The 24,923-nt window shown below is 34.7% G+C and overlaps 1 protein-coding gene across 2 annotated transcripts in view; it reads right to left on the bottom strand.

Moving 5' to 3' along the window:
- Nucleotides 1–24,923, bottom strand: part of focad (focadhesin) — a 101,613-nt gene that overhangs the window by 31,247 nt on the left and 45,443 nt on the right. For both annotated transcript variants that reach the window (NM_001423838.2, XM_087258572.1), the window contains 12 exon segments: nucleotides 1,192–1,280; nucleotides 1,405–1,497; nucleotides 3,063–3,184; nucleotides 3,261–3,449; nucleotides 4,659–4,800; nucleotides 4,883–4,966; nucleotides 7,214–7,264; nucleotides 7,381–7,515; nucleotides 7,662–7,788; nucleotides 10,529–10,659; nucleotides 12,786–12,887; nucleotides 13,899–14,003. In NM_001423838.2, the coding sequence (NP_001410767.2) occupies nucleotides 1,192–1,280; nucleotides 1,405–1,497; nucleotides 3,063–3,184; nucleotides 3,261–3,449; nucleotides 4,659–4,800; nucleotides 4,883–4,966; nucleotides 7,214–7,264; nucleotides 7,381–7,515; nucleotides 7,662–7,788; nucleotides 10,529–10,659; nucleotides 12,786–12,887; nucleotides 13,899–14,003 (1,370 nt within the window).

The raw sequence follows: 24,923 nt of genomic DNA, 5'->3' as shown, positions 1-24,923 counted from the left end.
ATATCTGTAATGTATTGAGGTCCTAGGCCATTTAGTGATTTATAGACCAGTAATAATACTTTAACCTCTATTCTGAATGTAACTGGGAGCCAGTGTAAAGACCTGAGGTGTGATGTACTCTAATTTTCTGGTTCTGGTCAGAATCCTGGCTGCAGTGTTGACTGATTGTTTTTGTTTGCTTTTAGAATTTATTAAAGAAAGTGGGATGGTGAAAGTGGATGAATGACGTCAAACCCCAGGAGAGTTTTCTTCCGATGTTGACGCGTCTTTAATGTCATTCATTCCGACATTATGACAGTTGAGATCTTAGAGTGTGACATGAGAGCCATGATCATGCAGTCTTACATGCAAGAAAAATTTAGGATTATATATCAAAAATTAAATCCACCCTGACTTCTTCCCCCTTTTTCCAAGCTAAATATCAGGGGGTACTTAAGACCTTCCTGAGCCCAGACACTCTTCTTCCCTGACTAAACAGGAAGGAGCTCCAGGCTTGAGAATCCTCTGAGCTCAGGGCTCTCTCCCAAAACAGCATGCCAAAAACGCATTTACCTTATCAAGCATCAGCTCAGTGTGAAAGTGATATTCACATCTAAGCAGGAAACGTGTGTACACATTGCTTATTACACACACAGGGGTGCGCAGTAGCACAGAAATATCTCAAAAGTATTACAGGATAAAAAATAAAGATTACTATTGTCCACATAAATAAATAAATAAATAACACTACCTTCTCCCATGCAACCATAACTTGCTCACAAAGGTAATGTTAGATAAGACTCTGATTGGTTTAATGCACATTATGCCCAAACACATACCCATAAATCATTAAAAGAATAAAGACAGTCCTTTTCTCACTATTCATCACTATATTATATACTTAAAACAGCAATAGTGCATTTGGACTCAAAAGAACTTTAAAGAATATCAAGGCATACTTTGAACAATTCACCCACACTTGTTTTCCAGCTGCCGCCTTTTTTAACATTGACCATGAGATCACATTCAGATGATTAACTTCTTCCAGTTAATTAATGGAAAAAACCAACTCCCAAATCTACAGTTTGTTCTAGACCCCAATATAAACTAAAATCCTCATGGTACTTTTGTTTCATCACAACGTACAGTAAACCTAATATAACCTCAACAAACAATGCCGGTCAGTTTGCAGTGTAGATGTGTGCATCCTACCAGAGCCAGGCATAGTGCTGTTGGTACTGCAACTCCTCTGGACTCTCTTTACCCTGCTTCTGTAGCATCTCCAGCTCTGCCTTTCGACCCTGGACAATAATGGCATCTAATTTAATCTCGTGATTACTCTGCTTTTACTCCAATTTACTTTTTTACTTAATTACTCTTACTCCAAACATCCATAATGAAAGCTTAAAAATCACAAAGAATCACCTGGAGAAGTGCATGGAAAGCCCGAATCATAAAACCCCGCCAGGCCTGAGGTAAGAGCAGAGAGCGATGCCACTCAGATGGCTGGATGTTCACCTGACAGGGAAATCAGCAAAAGATTGAAAGAAAGTGATAAATGATTAATAAGATAAGATAATATAAGTACTTATTTTTAATCAGACAATGAAAATAAGACAAAACAAACATATCCAAGCTAGAGATGTAACAGTACAGTACAGTAAGTGAATGATGCCAATTCAAATGTTATTTTCCTGTACAATGGAGATAATGCTTTTACAGATGGAGGAAATATTTCTTTGTTAACTATATTGAAACAAAAATTTGATTAATTTTAACCAGAGCTTGGCGATTTGTCCTAAAATCAAAATCTCGATTAATTGAACATTTTAACTCCATTACATTTAATGAAATTCATTTATTTTTTTGCCCTCATAGTTCACTGACAAGCTTTCTACAGTAAATATGGTCACATAATACAATGGAGAGATTTTTGAATGTAGGGTACATTATTTTATTTAAAAATAATTGAAGTAAACACAGTGTACTATCTGTGATTATTTATTGAACACCAACGCTGAACAACTGAAATTAAAACACACATTGCCTAAAACGTGGCTCTCTGCGCCGCCCATCCTCGTCGCCGCTACTAAACTGACCAATCACAAAGCTTGCAAAAATTATATTTAAATATAATATCATAATGACATAATAGTATAAATCACAATATAGTAAGTATAATTAAGGATAACGCGGTGGCGCAGTAGGTAGTGCTGTCGCCTCACAGCAAGAAGGTCGCTGGTTAGAGCCTCAGCTGGGTCAGTTGGCATTTCTGTGTGGAGTTACATGTGCTCCCCATGTTCTTGTGGGTTTCCTCCAGGTGTTACGATATCCCCCACAAGTCCAAAGAAATGAACTATCCATAGTGTATTAGTGTGAATGAGTGTGTATGGATGTTTGTAAAAACAAGCTGGATAAGTTGGCGGTTCATTCCGCTGTGGCGACTCCGGATTAATAAAGGGACTAAGCTGAAAAGAAAATGAGTGAATGAAGTATAATTAAGCCTTTGGCGTCATGGTGGTGCAGTGGGTAGCACGACTGCCTCACAGCAAGAAGGTCGCTGGTTCGAAAAGAAAATGAATAAATGAATGTTGTCCAATAATCAGTCAATTTAAAAAATGTTAAATTAATTGACTTTTATTTATAAGCATAAAGAAACACCAAGCTATCAGTATCAGCTGATATCATTCTTAATAGAACTTCACCGATATATCAGCCAATAATCAGCATCGGTTCATAAATGCTAATTAATTTAAGAGAAGATCTAAAAGACAGAATATCAAAATATCAGTTTTTGCAAACGTATTAGTACGGATATACTGGTGAATAATCAGCATCGGCTGACATTTCAATCAGCCTATCAATCAAATTCTAAATTGTGGAATTAATTATCAATAATATATATATATATATATATATTATTGATAATTAATTCCATATATAATATATAATAATATTAACAAAATGTTGTGTAATAAATACCATTAATAAATTACTAACATAAGACTTAAAAAAACCTAAAATAACAAGATAATATTATTATAAATATTACATATTTTCAGTTCATTTGTATCTTGAGGTACCTCGTGAATGAAGGTTGCTAACGTTTGTTGATAACTCCGCCCTCTGCTGACAAGGAAGCGAATGATTGGCCGTCCATCTTTGTCAGTTTGAATGGGAAGGTCATAACAGAGTAAAAGCCCAGCTGAAACCATTTAAAAATGTTTATTTAATCCAATCAAATGGAATTTTTTTAATACACAAAATAGTAAGTTAAATACCTGCTAACCCAGGCTTTAAACCCGGCTGCTTGTTCTTCTCATACATTTTCAGCATGAAAGAAGGAATTCCAGATACAGTTTTTCCCTGGTCAGATCGCAAATTCCCCCCAGTCAGAGCAGAATGGTACACACCGCGAGGCATCTGCTTCATCTCCTGCCTCACTAAAGCTGTTAGGAACATCTCCAGGGCTGCATTACACCAAAAAATTCATGAGTTAAGTAGCTTTTTGATAAAGGTTAAACTATAAATCACATCAACATTCAAATAAATGCAACAGAAGCCTATGATAAAAAAGATAAGCCTATACTGTGTCATTAATTAAAGAGATTTTATGTTCCATGTTGTGCTTTTAGGACACTCCAAGCCTCGGGTCTCATTTTGCTCAGTTATTCAGAATAAATTACATGGGTAAATTATGTAAATATGGTAATATTGCATAGCATTAAGTGTGAAAGGATCACACATTGGGCCTTTGATACGTAAAATCGTCATACACAAAATCTGTCCTAATTTCTTTCCACTCCCAGATGGTTTGTTATTTAACCAGATAGCAGTCAATGTGTCCCTTATATAATCTGGACAGGTGGGTAAATATTAAGTAAAAAGCCCTATTAATATTTATTTAAAAAGGTGTGTACAGTGCATCCAGAAAGTATTCGTAGCGCTCCACTTTTTCCACATTTTTTATGTTACCGCCTTATTCCAAAATGGATTCAATTCATTAATTTCCTCAAAATTCTACACACAATACCCCATAATGACAATGTGAAAAAAGATTTATTTTTTTAATTGTTGCAAATTTATTAAAAATAAAAAAAACAGAAAAATTACATAAGTACAGAGAATCTAGTTTCAGGAGTCGCTTCCGTCTGGCCACTCTACCATACAGGCCTGATTGGTGGATTGCTGCACAGATGGTTGTCCTTCTGTAAGGTTCTCCTCTCTCCACAGAAGAACAGTGGAGCTCAGACAGAGTGACCATCGGGTTATTGATCACCTCCCTGACTAAGGCCCTCCCCCGATCACTCAACTTAGATGGCCGGCCAGCTCTTGGAAGAGTCCTGGTGGTTCCAATCATCTTCCACTTACAGATGATGATGGAGGCACTGTGCTCATTGGAACTTTTAGAGCAGCAGAAATGTTTCTGTAACCTTCCCCAGCCTTGTACCTGAACACAATTCTGTCTCTGAGGTCTACAGACAATTCCTTTGTCTTCATGCTTGGTTTGTACTTGACATGCACTGTCAACCCTGGGACCTTATATACACAGTTGTGTGCCTTTTCAAATCATGTCCAATCAACTGAATATACCACAGATGAACTCCAATTAAGCTGCTAAAAATGTGGAAAAAGTAAAGCGCTATTACTGGATGCACAATATATCCTTTTATTTATACCTGGTAAAACAGATAAAGGTGTGAGAGAAACAAGCTTCACATATGATGCTCCTGGCACTGAAATATCTTCCTCCTTCTCATTCTCCTCCTCATTTTGCTTCCCTTCATCTTCGACTTCAGGTTGCTTGGGTATGGGCCTGGCCTGAAAGCAAGATCCCCATTACAGACAGACACAATAAATAAAACACAAAAACAATGCGAGGACATTCTGTAGATGTTCTCACCTGCTCTGGTAAGTGCAGAATGGTGTTAGATGGTTCAGGGTATTCAGAAAGAGCTTTAAAACCCTGGCTTGCAACCACTGAGTCCTGATAAAGCAAGAAATTTTTTTTAAATATTACTGTATTTTATTACTGTATATTTTTTTTAGCAAAGGCATAGTAGATATTGGGCTGTCAGGATTATGAAATTAGGCTGATGATAAATTGTCTATGAAATAACTGTGATTATATTTATTAATTGTCTGTTTTGTGGCCAATACAGTAATCTAATATATGGCCAATTATGAACATGTACTTTATATACAATTATAATTAATATAATGGAATATATGTGCACATTTTGGTAATCTAACAGTTTGAAAATAAATAGGTAAATAATCATTTTTGCAATATTTTGAAATACATGTTATGCATGTGTAAATATATGACATATTGTTTATATTTGGGAAACCAAATATGAACTTGTGTGTTAACATTTGATTTGTCTATACAGGGGTTGGATAATGAAACTGAAATGGCTGGTTTTACACTACAATAATTCAAATAATATGGCAGGGCCTCCTTTTGCAGCCAATACAGCATCAATTCATCTTGGCAATGACAGAAACCAAGTTCTGCATAGTGGCCAGAGGGATTTTGAGCCATCCTTCTTGCAGAATACATGATGCTGGTGGAGAAAAATATTTCCTGACTCGCTCCTCCAAAACACCTCAAAGTGGCTCAATAATGTTTGGATCTGGTGACTGTGCAGGCCATAGATGTTCAACTTCACTTTCATGTTCATCAAACTAGAGGTCTGCCTTCCCACGGGACCCGACCAGATTTCTTGTGGCGCGGGAATTAATTTCCGAATGAAGCGCGGGAGTTGTCGGTTACTGGTGTAATTTGCACGAGAGTGGGCGGTGCAACAACATCGCTCCCGACTCCTGAGCGAGCATGCGTGTATATATGTGTGTGAATGAGAGAGCCTGATGCTGTGTTTAGCTTGATTGTTGCTGTCTATATGTGTGTGTATGTGTGTAAATGAGAGAGAACTTGGTGCTGTCTGTGTGTGTGTGTGTACATGTATGTGTGTGAATGAGAGAGATAAATGTGTGAGAGACATAAATGTGTGTTTACATAATATAAACAACCAATATCACATGAGCAGCACTGCCATATAGCTGTATATCAGTACTGGTAGCATGTGTGTGTAGGTCGCAGTATTTGTCAAACTACAGTATAATGCCTTGTCGATACCAGAGGTCAGAGGAAATTGGCCAGACTGGTTCAAGCAGATAAAAAGGCAACAGTAACTCAAATAAGCACTCGTTACAACTGAGGTATGCAAAAGAGCATCTCTGAATGCACAACATGTCCAATCTTGAGGCGGATGGGCTACAGTAGCAAAAGACCACACCAGGTGCCATTGCTGTCAGGTAAGAACAGGAAACTGAGGCTACAATTCGCACAGGCTCACAAAAATTGGACAATAAAAGAAGGGAAAAACGTTACCTGATCTGATGAGTCTCAATTTCTGCTGCGACATTTGGATGGTAGGTTCAGAATTTGGCTTCAACAACATGAAAGCATGTATCTATCCCACCATGTATCAACGGTTCAGGCTGGTGGTGGTGTAAAGGTGTGAGAGATATTTTCTTGGGCACATTAGTACCAGCTGACCATCGTGTCAACGCCACAGCCTACCTGGGTATTGTTGCTGACCATGTCTATCCTTTCATGAACACAGCTACTTCCAGCAGGATATTGCATATTTATGCCATAAAGCATGAATCTTTACAGACTGGTTTCTTGAACAAGACAATGAGTTCGCTGTACCCAAATGGCCCCCACAGTCACCAGATCTCAATCCAATAGAGCACCTTTGGGATGTGGTAGAACGAAGGATTAAGGGAGTTCTTAAGGCAAAAGGGAGTCCAACCCGGTACCTAATAAAGTGGCCAGTGAGTGTAAACATACATGTCACTGATGGTGAAGTTTTGTAACTAGAGTTACTAGTAAAGTGATGCCGCACAAATGAAATTTACATATCAACCTCCAGCAGAAACATCTCGAAGTTTAAAAGGTAAAGCAAAAGACAAGTTTTCTTGCTAAAACAGCATCTTTGTATTACAGGTTATTTCTTCCCCTTTTACTGTATTTGAACCAAACTATTTTTGAACCAATCAAATAACCACAATTAGACAGCCTCCACAGAGAAGCAACTAAAAGATGTCTACCTATACACGGACACATAAAACGGCACAATGACTTTTAGAAACTATTGTTGGATGACTAGTAAACAGTCCTGCCCATCCCTACTCTTCATTACCATTTGCAAATGTCAGCACTCACCTGACTAAGAGCGTAGCCCCATAAAACACCCACTGCCTCGCTTCCGAATTTCTGTAGGGGAAAAGGACATAAAGCTTGAAGTCATTTGTCCTGCAGTGTATATGAAATGTGAACCTAGAAATACCACACATATATGGCAATGAGAAAGTACGGTGATGGTCTCGTGCCTCATATTCCTCTGTTTTGACATTTAAATCTGGTACTAATGCCAGAAGTTCAGCTGTGGCCTTCAGGACCAGCGGTCTGGTGTCAGAGAGGAGCTTAGGAGAAAGAGCCTTCCACGTAGAGCAGATATCAACTACCTGAAGGCAAAAATATGAAAGGAGAATGCGTACGTTTAATGCAGTGTTACCTTATTGATTAGCCTGTACACTAAAAAAACATGTCCTGTCAATAAGCTGATTGGTGTGCATGTGAATGTGTTCAGTGTGACTCTCTGAAGACTGACCTCAGCTCTACAGAGCTCCTGTAAGGCCTGCAGTGCCAGAGCCACAGGGGTGGCCTGGTCTTTCCGGGAGAACTGCAGCAGTGTGTCTCTGATGGCAGCCAGCATGTCTCCTCCATGCTGGTACGGCCTGGAACAGAATGCACATTATAGCAAACACAGAGAATGAATGAGATCAAACCAGTGCAGAGATGTTCTGGAAATCTGTGATGGCGGTTCCAAACTGTCATGACTGGTTCACATAAAATGCGTAGCAAGCATGAACAGTGCATTACTTGATTTATTTTTGGTAATACTTTATAATAACTGCACACTATGCATCATTCATTAAGCATTAGCAAATAGCTAAATCCTTACTCATTAAGCATTTATTTTATTTATTTTATTATTTATTTGTTTATTTACACATGGTAAACTACACATCAGCAACTTATGACTATGTCATGACAAAATGGATACACATAAAAATATTACATGATAAAAAATTTTTTTTTTACAATATTTTGTATTACAATATTACAATAAAAAGTTAATAAGACATACAGTTGAAGTCAAAATTATTAACCCCACCTTGCATTTTTTTATTCTTTTTTAAATATTTCCCAAATTATGTTAATCAGAGCAAGGAAATTTTTAGAGTAAGTCTGGAAATATTTTTTTCTTCTGGAAAAAGTCTCATTTGTTTTATTTCGGCTAGAATAAAAGCAGTTTTTAATTTTGTAAACCATTTTAAGGTCAAAATTATTAGCTTCTTTAAGCTAAACTTGTTACGATAGTCTACAGAACAAACCATTGTTATACAATAACTTGCCTAATTACCCTAACCTGCCTAGTTAACCTAAGTCACTTTAAGCTGTATAGAAGTATCTTGAAAAATATCTAGTAAAATATTCTGTACTGTCACCATGGCAAAGATAAAATAAACCAGTTATTAGAAATGAGTTATTAAAACTATTACGTTTAGAAATGTGTTAAAAAATCTTCTCTCCTTTAAACAGAAATTGGGAGAGAATAATTCAGAATAATTACTCTGATATAGTAATTCAGAATAATTCACAATAATACTAATAATTCAGAGGGGCTAATGATTCTGACTTAAACTGTATATATAAGATAGAAATAAATACAATACACACAAAAATATATTCAAAGGTAAAAATGATTTTCAATTAAATTTTTTGATAAATAATTTTAGATTCTTCCTGGTGGTTCCTTTTTAAAAATGTCCATCAAAGTACTCTTCTTATAAAAAAAAAAAAAGTTTTATGGTAAGAGCAGCTTGGCAGTAACTACATTTAGGTGGTGCTTTTTTATTCAGTAAATACAAATGAGTCAACCTAGAATGTCCAATTCGACATCTAGTATAGACAGTTTGTTCATGCCTGGTCTTAAAATTATAATTTTATAATTTGCAAAGTGTCTTTCATTTATTTTCAGGTTAATTTCATGTAATTTATTATGTATGCAGTTGTCCCATTCCCTTTACTTATTAAGCATTAACTCTACATTAATAGACATTTGTAAACAGTTTATAAATACAGCTACAAATACTGTGTTCTTGACTTAAAAGCACATTTATAACGTGCTTAATGATTGTTTTTTTTATACTTCGTTACTTAATTTTTCAATACTACATTAGGTATTGCAGTAACTTGACTTCTAGTAGATCATTTGGTATCAGAAGTGGCTTATATAAAAGGCAAAGGTCTCTAGATTACGCTTATTTTACCAAAATAAAATATGATCATGCCTTGATTATTAATTCTTTAATCAGGACAGTAAGGTACGACTTTGCTAAGACAAAAGTCTTGTCACTTAACAGAAATAATGTACAGTATAGAATATAAAGTCATGCTGCAGTGGAAAAATAATTAATATTGTGTATGACTCCCATGAGCTTGGAGGACTGCATCCATACATCTCTGCAATGACTCAAATAACTTATTAATAAAGCCATCTGGAGTGGCAAAGGAAGCGTTCCTGCAGGACTCCTAGAGTTCATCAAGATTCTGTGAATTCATCTTCAATGCCTACTCGATCTTACCCCAGACATGCTCAATAATGTTCATTTCTGTTGACTGGGCTGGCCAATCCTGTGGCACCTCGACTTTCTTTGCTTTTAGGAACTTTGAAGTGGAGGCTGAAGTATGAGAAGGAGCTCTATCCTGCTAAATAATTTGCCCTCTCCTGTGGTTTGTAATGTAACGGGCTGCACAAATGTCTTGATGCTTCAGGCTGATGATATTGCCATCCACTCTGCAGATCTCTTGCATGTTCCCATACTAAATGTAACCACAAACCATGATTTTTCATTCATCACACTTGATTTCTGTGATAATCTTGGGTCCATGTGGGTTCCAACAGGTCTTCTGCAAGATTTGTGATGATAGGGATACAGTTCAGCAGATGATTCATTTGAAAAATCTACAATTTTTCCAAATGATCAACAAGAAGTCAAGTTATTATTTGTTGCTCTGACAACTGAGATCAACAACAAGACTTTTATCAGGGAGTGCAATTGGTGTTTTAATAACATTCAGAATGAGTAAAGTGAAGGATTAATAAACTATTCAAATCAACATTTATATATCTTATTATTCAGGCATATAGTAATGTTTACTTTGTATGTTGATAAATGTGCTATTAACACATCCAGTTTTGTGACCTAATTTGAAGTGTGGACTATGCTTCAGAAATGCCTTACAACACATATGTGAGCGAGCAGCATCCAGATTTAAGGTTTTAATATCAAAAAGTGGTGCACATACATTGTATGTTGAATTTTTGGATGAATTACAGTACTTCAGAAGCTAATAGAGTCCTGTCTCCCATGTCAAATAACTCAAGCACAATGTTTTGGTGAAGCAGACCTCTCTCTGCAGATGTCTCTGACACAGGCAGCTCTGGCCAGGATTTGCTCCCACTGTGTATCTTTCCCCATGACCACAGAGGATTTGTCTAGCTGGCACATCAGTCTCTGCAGGTCTGGATACACACGGTCCTGTAAAAACACCGTCAAGAGTCTCATAAACATCTCTTTGCAGAATGAAGACATTTTCAGATATATCAAAAATATTGGTATTACTACAAAAGTAAAACATGAAATTATTAAAATAATGCAATTTGTAAATCCTTTTTTATTTTTATCATTATTCAAACCATTATGCATGTAACCTTTTGAATCTGTTACCTACACAAGCTGATGAAATTAATAGAATAAACAGAAGTATCTTAGTAGTAGGTAGTGCTGTCGCCTCACAGCAAGAAGGTCGCTGGTTCGAACCTCGGCTCAGTTGGCGTTTCTTTGTATAGTTTGCATGTTCTCCCTGCCTTCACGTGGGTTTCCTCCGGGTGCTCCGGTTTCCCCCACAGTCCAAAGACATGCGGTACAGGTAAATTGGGTAGGCTAAATTGTCCGTAGTGTATATGAGTGTGTGTGTGAATGTGTGTGTGGATGTTTCCCAGAGATGGGTTGCAGCTGGAAGGGCATCCGCTGCGTAAAAAATTAGCTGGATAAGTTGGCGGTTCAATCCGCTGTGGCGACCCCGGATTAATAAAGGGACTAAGCCGACAAGAAAATGAATGAATGAATGAATGAAGTATCTTAGACATAAAACATACATTTAAAAAGGTAATCAATGTCTTAAAGTAGTAGGCTTAAATGTAATATCATATAATATATAAATTTTTATATTGTTTAAATTAAATTGAAAGCCTCTAATGGTTTATATAGTTTATTGTTATAATTTTTATATATATATATATATTTAAATATTAAATCAGTAAGCTAAATAGAAGTCTTTCAAGCTTAAATATAAGATATAAACATAAAATGATCTTAAGTAAAAGTCAAGTCATAAGGTGAAATTTCTTGAATATAATAATATATAAATAAATTTTTTGATATATTGTACTAAATTTGTACAATAAACAAAAAACTATAAAACTTTTATCAAAATATACACATAAAACATTTTATATATTATATTTAGATATAAAAACAAAGTTTCTTAGACTCAATAATAATAGATAATAATAATACATAATATCATGTAAATATAAAGATATTTAAAAGCACAAACAAACTGAGTTAAATGTGAATATTTCCACTTTGATTTAATATGAAATAAAAAAAGCTTAATTATGAAAGCTCTAAACATAATACAGTTAAAGTCAGAATTATTAGCCCCCCTTTGAATAGTTTTTTTTTTCTTTTTTAAATATTTTGCAAATGATGTTTAACAGAGCAAGGAAATTTTCACAGTATGTCTGATACTATTTTTTCTTCTGGAGAAAGTCTTATTTGTTATATTTCGGCTAGAATAAAAGCAGTTAATAATTTTTTAAAAACAATTTTGAGGACAAAATTAATAGCCCCTTTAAGCTATATTTTTTCTCAATAATCTATAGCAGGGGTGTCTAAACTCGGTACTGGAGGGCCAGTGTCCTGCAAAGTTTAGTTCCAACCCCAATCAGACACACCTGAGCTAGCTAATCAAGCTCTTGCTAGACTTTCTAGAAACATCCTTGCAGGTGTGTTGAGGCAAGTTGAAGCTCAAATCTGCAGGACACCGGCCCTCCAGAAACAAGTTTGGACACCCCTGGTCTACAGAACAAACCATCATTATATAATAACTTGCCTAATTTCCCTAACCTGCCTAGTTACCCTAATCAACCTTATTAAAGCCTGTAAATGTCACTTTAAGCTGTGTCCTAAGTGTCCTAAAAAATGTATAGTCAAATATTATTTCCTGTAATCATGACAAAGATCAAATAAATCAGTTATCAGAAATGAGCTATTAAAACTAATATGTTTAGAAATGTGCTGAACAAATCTTCTCTACATTAAACAGAAATTGGAGAAAAAAATAAACAGGGGGCTGATAATTTAGGGAGGCTAATAATTCTGAGTTCAACTGCATATTATATCAATTAAATATTAATCAATAGTGCATTTTCACGGATGATTTATAAGATTTAACATGTTTCATATTACAAATACAATGCATATGCATAATAATAAACGCAAGTGAATTTGGGGTGGCTTCTGATTTTGATGATGAAGCAGTGCATCATGGCCACAGACATCTGACTCCCCTTAGAGAAAAAGTTTAGAGTAAACCACACCTGTTTTTTCCACAGCAGAGCCAAGAGACGCAGAGCCACAGGCCTCAGTCTAGATGAACTGCCCACAGTCTGAAGAACATGAAGCACCTGCGGGATGCACAACTGAAAGGCAAGAAAAAAAGACACATATCATGATAACCCTAAAACATACTGACCGGTGAACAAAGCTGGACACATGCAAACCAGCGTAGTTAAGACATGCTTTTATTTGCATAATGCATTAACCGATGCTTAAATGATTTTAATTCTTTAGCAGTGAATGACAGGACAGATTCTGCTCCTAAAAATAAAAGTATCTTACAGATTTTGAGAAAGCTAAAAAAAACTTCTTCATGCACTAGTTCATTCTGAGACTTTGGGGCTTTTTAAAAGTGTTTTTCATTGCATATGAATTTCCATTACCTATTATGAATGGGGAAAAAACAAAGCGATGTTGTGTTTTGCATAATATTAATATTAAATAGTTTGAGCTTCAATATTATTTTTTCTGAATTTAATAGCAATTATGAGAGCAACAATGAATAATCTAAGTCAGATTTTGGAACATTTGGAAGCATCCATCCATATTCCTGGCATATTTGCATGATTTAACCATACAGCATGGTGACTGCATTTAAAAAGTGACTGCCAGCTGATGAGCGGGAAAAGAATAAAAGAATAAATTTATAATATTTACTACTAAAAAAAAAAAATGTGAAAAAAATGAGACAAAAAAACATTACACGATATAGAAAATGCCGTTTTGATAAATGAAAATTAAACTCTGAAGCCACAAACAAAAGTTCCTGATATTCCATGACTTAGACAAAAATATAAAAAAATTACATGACCCATAGAAACTCTGTTGCTCTTCAAATTGTTTTCTAAAATATGAGTGATAAGTGATCAAAAGAAACACCCAAAATCTTCTCTGGATAAAAACGACATAGAATAATATTAACAGTAAACCGTAAACTACTATTTAGCGAAATAATGGTTACGTAAAAATTTATCGGCTTTCTATACACAAACATTCAAAAACAGAAAACATTTGCTGAAAAAACATGTATTGATTGAGTTTCAGTATTCACTTATGAGATAAATGGTTCATGTTGTGCATCGTAATGGCTTTACCTTATGAGTTCCCAGTTTGGGCAGAGTATAGAGAACAGAGAGAGACAGAGCTGGATCAGATACTCTGCTGAGCTTGAACATCAGCACAGGGAGCAGACACGGAACCTGGAGGTGCACATCAGACAATTAAGCAAACAATTAACACATATTTAAGAACATTAGGAGTTCCTTTTCTTAGATTTCATTTTTCATTAAAAATTAGTTTAAATATAATTATACAATTATACAAATTTACAGTATTGCGTGTTATCGCATTTTTTTGCCTCCCAAATTAAATTTTATCCATGTTAAAGTCTACGTGAACTGAAAGTTGCTAAAAATCATTTTATATATTGATGTACTTCTGAAACAGAGTATTGATAAGGGCCGGGCCTTTGTTTTTGTATATCATTCCCTTGTAGCAAACTAATAAGAGGAGCGTAGTTAAGAATATTGTGGCTTTTTTGTGTAAATGAAAAGATCAATTTTTCACCAAATAAATAACAATGCGCGCAGAAAAATAAACATTGCCAATTTTAATTTCACACTGATTTTACAGATAAAACATGATGAATAACTGTGATTTTCCTTTTAAATCTAAAAAAATATTATAAATGCTAATAATAATAACAATAATAATAATAATAATAAATATTAATAATAAATATTAACAATAATAATAGCTGTTATTTTATACTATTTTTGGTAGGGACATTAGTAATAGGCTTATATTTTTGTCACGCTTGCTGTAAGTTAAAGCAATCAAATCATGTACATATACATGTAACAGAAGCCAGCAAATGTAGTGCTGTGCAGATAAACCTCACTCCTCTGACCTCTAAAGGCTCTAGCAACAGATGCTAGAGGCCATGGTCTTTAGCCTCTGTTTTAGAGCAACCGACTTCCATACACACACAAAAAATAAATAATAAAAAAAAAAAAACTATTCACCGGTTCGATCCCAGCTCAGACCGGGTTGGGTGCAGTGGGACCGGTGGGTACACATGGGGGCTCGTCTAGGATGGAGGTGAGGTTTAGGGGGCTGAGCGTAACAGAGGCTAGCTAACGTAGTGCTATGCAAAAAACCTCACTCCTATGAACTCAAAAGGTGCTCTAACGACAGACGTTGGAGGCCATGGCCTTTAGCCACCTTAGTAGAGCAACCAACTCCCATACAAAGGATTGGCGGTACGATCCTAGCTCAGACCGGGTTGGGTGCAGTAGGATCAGTGGGGTACACATGGGGGCTCGTCCGTGATGGAAGTGAGGTTTAGGGGGAAGCCAGCAAGTGAAGTGCTATGCAAGTAAACCTAACTCTGTCCCCTAAAGGCTCTAGCGACAGACACTAGAAGACATGGTCATTAGACTCCTTGTTAGAGCAACCAACTCCCATTCAAAGAATTGCCGGTTCGATCCCACTTCAGAGCGGGTTCGGTGCAGTAGGAGCGGTGGGTTACACGTCAGGGCTTGTCCGGGATGGGAGTGATGTATAGGGGGGTGAGTGTAACAGAGGCCAGCTACTAAAGTGCTGTGCAGGTAAATTTAACTCCTTTGACCTCTAAAGGTGCTCTAGCGACAGACGCTAGATAGTCTTTAGTAGTTAACTCACTTCCATACAAAGAATCATAGGTCCAATCCCAGTTTAAAGCGGGTTTGGTGCACTAGGTGGATTACATAAATAAGAAGAAAACAAAATGGCTTTTACAGTTTTTAACATATTTTTAACTGTGCTGGCAACAAAAGAAGTTTTTTTTTTATTAACAATGTGTGTACTTCTAAGATTGAAATCTAGACAAAGGAGAAATCTGGTGCATCCATTAATAAAAAATATGAGTGAAACAATAAAAGCACACTTCATTAGGAAGTGGCAAACATATATAGTAAATCATCATAAACCCTCACAGGCACATAAACAGACTACAGAAGAGATTTCATTTATCCGAAAGCAGAAATATGTATTTTATTTTAAATAAGTAAATGTTTAGTAAGTTAAATTATGAATGCGACACAACCAACAGCCCGAACAAACAAAGTACTAAAAAAATTTGAATGTACTTCAAAAACAATAAAGGAGTCGAATTTAAACGGGCCTTTAATCAAGATTTAAATCTGTTTTTAAATCTGTCGCATGTCCACAGCTGAGAGAACGTGAACTTAAAAAGCAGGAGTGCAATAGAAAGAACAATTTGTTTAAGAGCTGATAGTTAAAGAATGGTGGAGGAGATTACTAATAAGTCCATGCAATATCATTTATTAGAATGAATGATATTGTAAAATCAATTCACAAACTTACTTACACTGTAATATTTTTTCACAATATTAGCATTTTCAGCACATACATGCAGCCTTGGTGAGCATTCACATAAATCATAAACTTCTATAAAGTATTTCAATTCAGATTCTAATAGATATGCAATGAATTCATGTTTAACCATCTAAAATCCCTTTGTGGGAGAATAAATGAAAGATCTGATGAGGCTCTTATTGACAGTCAATGTTCAAATTTATGAACAAGGTCTAAACATTACTGTTATGGAATTTATAGTTAATTACCAGCAATATGCATTTACATTTAACCATTTAGCAAATGCTTTTATGCCTATAATAATCATCATCTTAGATTTATTTTTATTAAGCTGACAGTAATAAAATGAATCATCTTCTGTCGCTCAAAGGGCATTCTTGACATCCCATGCTTTCAAACAGCTCTTCAGAGAATTTAATTAAAAATGAATGCATGTAGAGCAAATGTAATGGCAAGACCCTTGAAAAACACAATGTGAAAACCGCAAATATCAGAAGAGAAAAGCAAGGCTTTACAAACATGCAATACAGAATTATAAAAAAGCAATAGGTTTTTTACACTGCTTTTGCTGCACTGCTGGATTCCACACAATTCCTTCATGTTGTCCCAACACAAATCACTAAGCTCACTTAATCCTTTTTACAAATTTATGTGGATTAAACATAAAACAATAAAGTTGACCGTAAGAATTGAACTTAAAAATTGTGTTCTTTCAACTCATTTTGATTAAGTAAAATAACAGCAAAATCATTCAGTGGGTTCCAGCAAAGAAATAGAATTTATTTTTCCCAAATCATAGAAATTAAAAATGACTGCAAATTGTATGACAATTCGATTAGAAATACAAGGTGAAGCAGTTTGAATTATTGATCTAACCTGCACTGTAAAACCAAATAAGTTAAGGTAACTCAAACCATTGGAGGAAACCGATTGTAAAAAACCATTTAAGTTACAAAAACTAATCTGTATGAGTACTGTGAATTTACTCCATTTAAGTTGAAATAATGAGCTATTTGATTAACTCATTACCTTCAACACTTCAAAACTTTTAAAATGAGTAGATTTAACATTAGTAAATTTTGAGTTTACTACACTCGTTTCATTTGATAAGGTTGACTGTTGGGTTTTACAGTGTGGTGAAAAAGATTTATTAAATGCTAACAGTGCTATATTTTATCAGCAACAACACTGTGAACTTTAATAAACATACAGTGTGTACACTGTAAAACCCAATAAGTTTAGGTAACTCAAACCATTTGAGGAAACCGATTGCAACAAACCATTTAAGTTACAAAAACCAATCCTAATGAGTACTGTGAACTTAATCCATTTGAGTACACAAACCAATTGATTACTGCAAAGCCCTGTTTTTCATTGGTCAAGATTTGATGAGAAACTGAAGTTAAAAGAAGGGATTTATGGCTCAGTGCAGGAGGAAAAAAATAATTTTGAGAAAACGTACTGTAATAAAATGTACAAACAAAAGTAACACTTAAAAGATTATTTTAGATGTTTTGTTGTGTAATGTAGCCACATATTAAGTGAATATGTGGCTACTGTTTTCAAAATTCTTCAAATTTGATTATTTTGTGTTTTATATGGTTGTTTTTTATAATATAGAATAAAAATTCATATTTTTAAACAAATTTTCAATTAATGATTCAACAACTTACTCATAAAAGACTCATTAGATTATCCACACACATTTTGATGACAGTTTGTCGCCACCTATTAGTTTAACAGTGTAATTGCTACAACCATCATTTGAGTTGTCAAGTTGCTTTCAAACAGCAAACTTTTTTAGTACTTTTTTTTTTATTACAAAATGATTGTTTATTTTTTTAAAATATATTATTATCATCAGGAAGTGAATTATATGGGGGGTTTGACCCCCCTAATCAATGCTTGATCCCACCTGAAGGACATCAAAACAAGATGTGGGTGGTTAGCCCTTTAATAGTAAGAAATAGCTTTCTCTGATCTATATCTTAATAATAATTAAAAATGTATAATATAATATATATTTGATCCCTCTATACCATTGTAAATGCATTATCGCACCAATCAATGCTAGAAAAAATGACATTCAACAGTCTGAAACTGGCAGTTCTAGAGCACCGATAGATATCTTAAGTGTTCACAAAACATGTTTTGTGTAAAATAGGTGTTTAAATCTGCATGTAGCCTAAAAAAAATAAGACGGATAATTTGTATAATTTGACAATAACACTGATAATGATAACAGTAACTTCTAAAATAGTCACTAAATATCCCTCAAAACACTAAGAATGTATACATTTTATTATTAAATTGGATGTAATTTAAATATTCATAAATTTGATTCACTAAAGCATGCATTACTACTAATAAAAAAAGTTGACCCACGAATCGTCAATGTATAATTAGCACACTGATTAGTATTATAAAAGTTTAGAAATTTATAGATTAGATTATGGTTTTTATAATAATTTGAGGCCAAAATCAAAATAGCAACTGAAGCCTGCGGCCTTGTGTTCAACAACTCATGAAGGTTTTAAACAGAAATAATAATTTTGCCTATCCCTTTATTAAGTCATAAAGAAGGCAAGGAAAGGAAAAAAAGCACCATGAGCAAATACACAGAAGAACAGGTTTCCGAGTTCATAAAACAGTGGCTAAAACAACAGATAATCAGGAAAATCAGTCATGACTGGCTACCAAAGACATGCCGGAACTCATAATGTAAGGAGACGGGCTCATCTCAGCGAGGGGCCAACGGAGGAGGGTGCTGGGCCAAATTCTTATTCTTCTCACCCACCTCATTCCAGTTAAACCGAGCAAGACTGTCACAAGTTATCCATCTCATGCAGCCGAAGAGCCCTCGGCTTTTTGAAGTTCAATCCAACAGTTGCTGCAATCCTTTCCAACTGTCTGACTAGCGCTCAGCTTCTCTCTCTTTCTTTATTTTCTCAAGCTGCTTTCTGTAGCATAAACACCGCTTCCATAATACTAAAAGACTGGCCCAGGGCCCTGTGTTTTCTCCCCCAGCTCAAGTTAAATAAAAATGAAAGGTTTGCTTGAGTTGAGGAGAAACTGAGGGTCTACAGTGAGCGTTGACGGACTGCTGAAAACCTGCTCACCTGAACACTTCCTGCGCCTGAATCGAGGATTATACGCTCGGTTCTGAGGACATATGCAAGAGAGGCTTTGCTAATGCAATTTCATGTTTTTGGCAGCGAGTGAAAATGTTTTGCGGCGACTGAAGGGGTCTGCTGGTTTATATCTGAGGCTCTTGATTTGGACTTTTCTACAAGGCCAATGTTGTGCATGAACGAGTTACTAGCAAAACTGGGCTTAAACACTTCAGGGAAAGACTATTTGCGATTAATGTTTGTGCCAGAATGACCCAATATCTGTCACTTGTGATGCAAATGATGCAAGCAAAGTTGTTAACCAACTGTAAACAACTGGTTTCTCACACAGTTCAAAGACAAGCGCTATAGGTGAATTGAAAAAACTAAATTGGCCATAGTGTATGAGAGTGTGTGTGTGTGTGTGTGTTTGTGAATGCGAGAGTATAAGGGTGTTTCCCAGTACTGTTTTGTGGCTGGAAAGGCATCCACTGCATAAAACATTTGCTGCAATAGCTGGCGGTTCATTCCGTTGTGGCAACCTTTAAAATAGAGACTACGCCGAAGGTATATTAATGAATAAATGAAAATTCTAAATAACTCAAAATGAAATGCATTAATAAAAGTATAAAATACACTTCAACTTCAACATCTCACTTTCAGAGAATTTTGGAACAATATAAATATATAAACAGCAAAAATCAGCTCATTGATTCCTGATGGTTCCACTGATAATAGCAACTGTTTGCCGAGATGTGTATGTACAGTTAAGGATGTCAAAAAAGGCTTTTTAATATTTTTTTCCACATTTTTCGAGTGCCTTGGACTGATTTTTGCTGTTTATTCTGATGAACCCCTTACCTAAAGAGCACCAACACATTATTTAAGCTACCCCTGAGCACTTTTTGTTTGATTGTTGAATATAAATATATAGTATTATAAAGTATTATAACTAAAACTGACAATAAGTTTTGTAGCTTTTTTTTATAAAGCTGCTTCAGAACAATAATTATTGTACTTCAATTATTATTATTAACTTAAAATTGACTATAAAATTCTTAACTAAATAGACATATTAAAGATAAATAAATAAATAATAAATACATACATACGTGAATGAATTAATAAATAAAGAAAAAACATTATTAAAGCTTTAAAATTTACAATTTTATTAATCTTTAATTTAAAAAATCATTTCTGAAGTTATGTTTAATGAAGATTTTTTTAACCTAACTAGGTAAATTTTGTTAATTAGATAAGCTAGGTTAATTACAGGGTACATACAGCAATCAGAGTGAAATTCAGTAACTGTCAATACCTTTTTTTAAGACTCCTTCCATACATGTTAAGACCTGGTAACACTGGCGACATTTTAAAGTACAGTATATTTACTAAATACTGATTGTAAGAAACTAATCCTAAACTAAAACATTCATATACTGATTAATAATGCTACTTGGCGCCTATAGAACTCCAGGATTTTATCAATTTCATAAACTACACAGCACCTCAATATTCAGACAAAATCCAGGCAAACTTTAGCAAACAACTATACATTGCAGAATAAAAAAATGATACAAAATTTATTACCCAGTAAAAAAGCATTTAAGACTTTTTATTTGATACATTTAATTGATTTATCAACTTTTTATGCCTGGACACGGACACCCTGAGTTAGTCAAGTTGTTGGACACGATTTGTTTGTTCTGTAGCCAATGAATACAAATAATTCCTTAAGAAGGCTAATAATATTGACCTTAGCAGTTTTGACTTTTTTTTTATTCCAGCCAAGCTTAACAAATAACAAAAAAACAAGGCTTTAGCTAGAAGAAAAAAATAACAGGAAATACTGAGAAAAAAAAATCTTGCTTTGTTTGAAAGAGAATGAAAATTTCACAAGAGGGTTAAAAATTGTGACTTCAGCTGCACTGATGATATAAATATAACTCTGGTTGTACAAAAAACTAAATTTAGATATGCAATTCAAACATTAAACTCAACCTAAAAAAATGTCTTTTAACCTAGATTTTATGCTGTAGCCAATTGCTCTTTATTAACCGGGGCATTTCTCAAATAATTAAAAATATTTATACAATCACAATACAATCAAACAACACAATCACTTGGATAAAAAGCAAGTTTCATTATACAGCATTTTAAAACCTAATTCTACATTCCCAGAAGTCTCCATGCTTTTTTTAAAACAAGCAAATATTTTAAGACAATATAACATAGAGGGCTATTTAGCATTTCCTCTGGTTCCAAGAGGGCATCCAAAATACACAATAAATAATCTGCCGTCTCTCCTGATTGATCTTTAAACTAAATGCTGGATCTTTCCATCCCCAGAGAAGATTTTTCACCCTTGGAGAAAAGACACCATGGCAGTTGTTGTAACCTCTAAATCGCAGATTAACCCCTCAGCATCCCATTTACAAAACCCTCGCCGAAAGACGAGAGCAGAGAAACGGCCTCTGAAAGAGCCACAACCTCTGACCTCCAGAACAAGCCAATTAACAGACATAATGAGCAGAGATACGAAAAAGAGCGGAGAAGGAGAAAATGACTGAGACTGAACCTGAAAAAGAGAGAATGAGGGAAGGGCTGCATTTATTTTATCAAAAATGAAGTAAAAAATAGTGCATGTTATTACCATCTAAAATAATAAGAAAAATCTAATCATTTTTAGTTCTGAAAATGATTGAATTGATTGATTAAGAAACCTCGAATCATTTACTATTAAAATTCTATGCTGAAAACTTAGTACAAGACTAATTTGATGACCCGATTAAGACTCCTTTTAAGGATTAAAATGCAGCCGCAAATTAATAATTAAAGGGGCAGTTCACCTTAAAATGAAAATTCTGTCATTAGTTACTCTTTCTCCAATTTTCCCAAACCTGTTTGAGTTTCTTTCTTCTGTTGAACACAAAGGAAGATACAATGTAGTATGTTAAAAAAACAGTGACCGACTTCCATAGTATTTGTTGTAACTACTATGTACAGTAATGCTGCTATTTGCAACTTTAGAATATTTAAAACTTTCCTTTTTCAACCGAAGATAAAAATGTGTTAATGTTTGAGTGATTAAATGATGAGGAAATGTGTATTTTTTAGGCGAACTATCTCTTTAATAGTCATTTTAAGTCTTTATACTTTGCCAGTTGCCAGTAACACACGTATCTGTTCTTGTGGTCTTGACTATTGAAGTTGAACTTTGCCAATTGAATGGAACACAAGGACACAAGATTCTTAAATATTCTTTAATCTTCCACTGAAGAACTTACACTTGTTGGAGGGGTCCATTAATTAAAAGAGGGGTCCACTAAGGTATCATATTTGAAACTTTAGCTGATGTGTAATGTAGCTGTTTGAACATAAACAACATCTCTGAATGTAACACGCTCAAAGTTCAATGCAAAGGGAGACACTGGCTTTTACAAAGTTATCTTAGCAAAGCCTACAATAACCTGGGCACTACAAAAAATACTTCTGGGCAAGTGAGATCACAAGGGCTTCCGGTTACACACATTCACCTCTAGCACACACCCTGTGCAGCAAAGGGGCATGGCCAGAGGCGCTGTAATGTTATAGCAGAGAAAGCTAAAATGCTGCTATTTCCACAGAGCTTCTTCTTTTTCTGTATTTGGGCTTCCGAAGGACACTTTTAAAAAAAGGTATAGCTCTAGCATTTGACAAAGGACAGCTTCCTGAATCTCTCCGAGTTCCGTGCTGGCTTCAGTTAAAACTCCTGCAACCGATGAAGCTGTGGATTGTGAGCTACAACCTGTAAGTATTTTTATTTGTTAAATTGATCAATTACATGCACAGTTTCTAGCTTTAATGGTATGTTGTAGCGAGGACGTAAACAAAGATTTAAACTATGAGAAATGCTGTTTGGCACCGCTAACAATTTAGCTACAAATTCATATTTATCAGTCAAACCACTGTAAACGGCCACAATCTTCACATGCGCATGCAGTATCAAACATCTGAAATAACAAACAGGCAAAAGATATGAAAACATTTCATAGTACTTGCTTGTTCTGAAAATATGTGAGACACTTGTCAGACGTTATTTTAGAGAGCAGGCTTGAGGCTCAGCTGTGTGCTCTTCCTTTTCTGTCTGATTCAGGCAGCTAATGCTAATAACAGCTACTCAGCTGAGTGACAGTGTTTACACAGCACAATAGTATACGCTTGTAGAGGCGTGACGTGGAGCTAATCCACGAATCACAGCACATTATGTTAGCTGGCCAATCAGAGCCTCTTGAGGACGGGCCTTTCAGAGAAACTAGGAAATATGTTGTTTTTATTCTAGCAGAGTAGCTGTATATAATTAAAGTAAGATATATGAAAAAAATAATATGATTTTTTACAAATGAAGCATGAGCACACACTGCTTTGCATCTTATAAACACAACTAAGCCTAAAAAAATACACTGTGGACCACCCCTTAAAAAGCTCAGTTTTTTTTTGTGCTTCATCACACTTATCTCTCATCAGCAAATGCTTCTCATTTCGCTTTGCCAGATTTAAGTTCTATTCTACATCATACTACCTTGATAAAAAGTTTTGAATACACCCTAAAACATTTTAGTTTTTGCAGCTTGTTGAATTTACCCAAAAGTCGTTTTTTTTTTTTTGGACAATCTAAAGGTTTTAAGTTCAATCAACTTAAATTTGTAAAAACTATGAAGTTAACTTAATCGGTTTGTGGTGGGACAACATAAATGAATTGTGTGGAACCTAGTACTATTTTTTTTTTTTGCAGTGAATGACGTTTGCTGAGCCAAAACAGCCCAATTGTTGAGTTTTTTTTTGGGGAACAACTTAATTGTTTTAGGTTAACTGCACTTAAATTTATATATTAAAAAAAAAAAAAAAAAAAAAAATATATATATATATATATATATATATATATATATATATATATATATATATATATATATATATATATATATAAGTGAACTTAATTCCTTCACGTTGTCCCAACACAAATTGATTAAGTGGAATCCAGCATTTTTTTTAGTGTACTTAAGCTCATCCATGAGCAAACACAACTCCCTTGATTTCACACTCAGTCATGACGTCATCAAACTACGTCTTTGTTTGTTGTGGATACATGCCCTCTAGTGGTGAAAATTAAATTCCGTGGCTTTAAATTTTACATCATTCGCACATACAGTTAAAGTAAGAATTATTAGCCCCCCTTGAATTATTAGCCCCCCTTGAATTATTAGCCCCCCTCCCCCTGTTAATTCCCCCCCCCCCAATTTCTATTCAATGGAGAGAAGATTTTTTTCAACACATTTCTCAACATAATAGTTTTAATAATTCATTTTTATTAACTGATTTATTTTATCTTTGTCATGATGTCAGTAAATAATATTTGACTAGATATTTTTCAAGACACTTCTATACAGCTTAAAGAGACATTTAAAGGCTTACCTAGGTTAATTAGGTTAACTAGGCAGGTTAGGGTTATTAGGCAAGTGATTGCATAATGATGGTTTGTTCTGTAGACTAATCTAAAGAAAATATAGCTTTAAGGGGTTAATAATTTTGACCTTAAAATGTTTTTTTTAATTATTAAAAACTGCTTTTATTCTAGCCAAAATAAAACAGATA

This window comes from Danio rerio, chromosome 7 (genome assembly GCF_052040795.2).
Source record: "Danio rerio strain M-AB ecotype USA chromosome 7, GRCz13ab, whole genome shotgun sequence".
NCBI lineage: Eukaryota > Metazoa > Chordata > Actinopteri > Cypriniformes > Danionidae > Danio > Danio rerio.
This window is presented reverse-complemented; position numbering and strand designations above follow the sequence as displayed.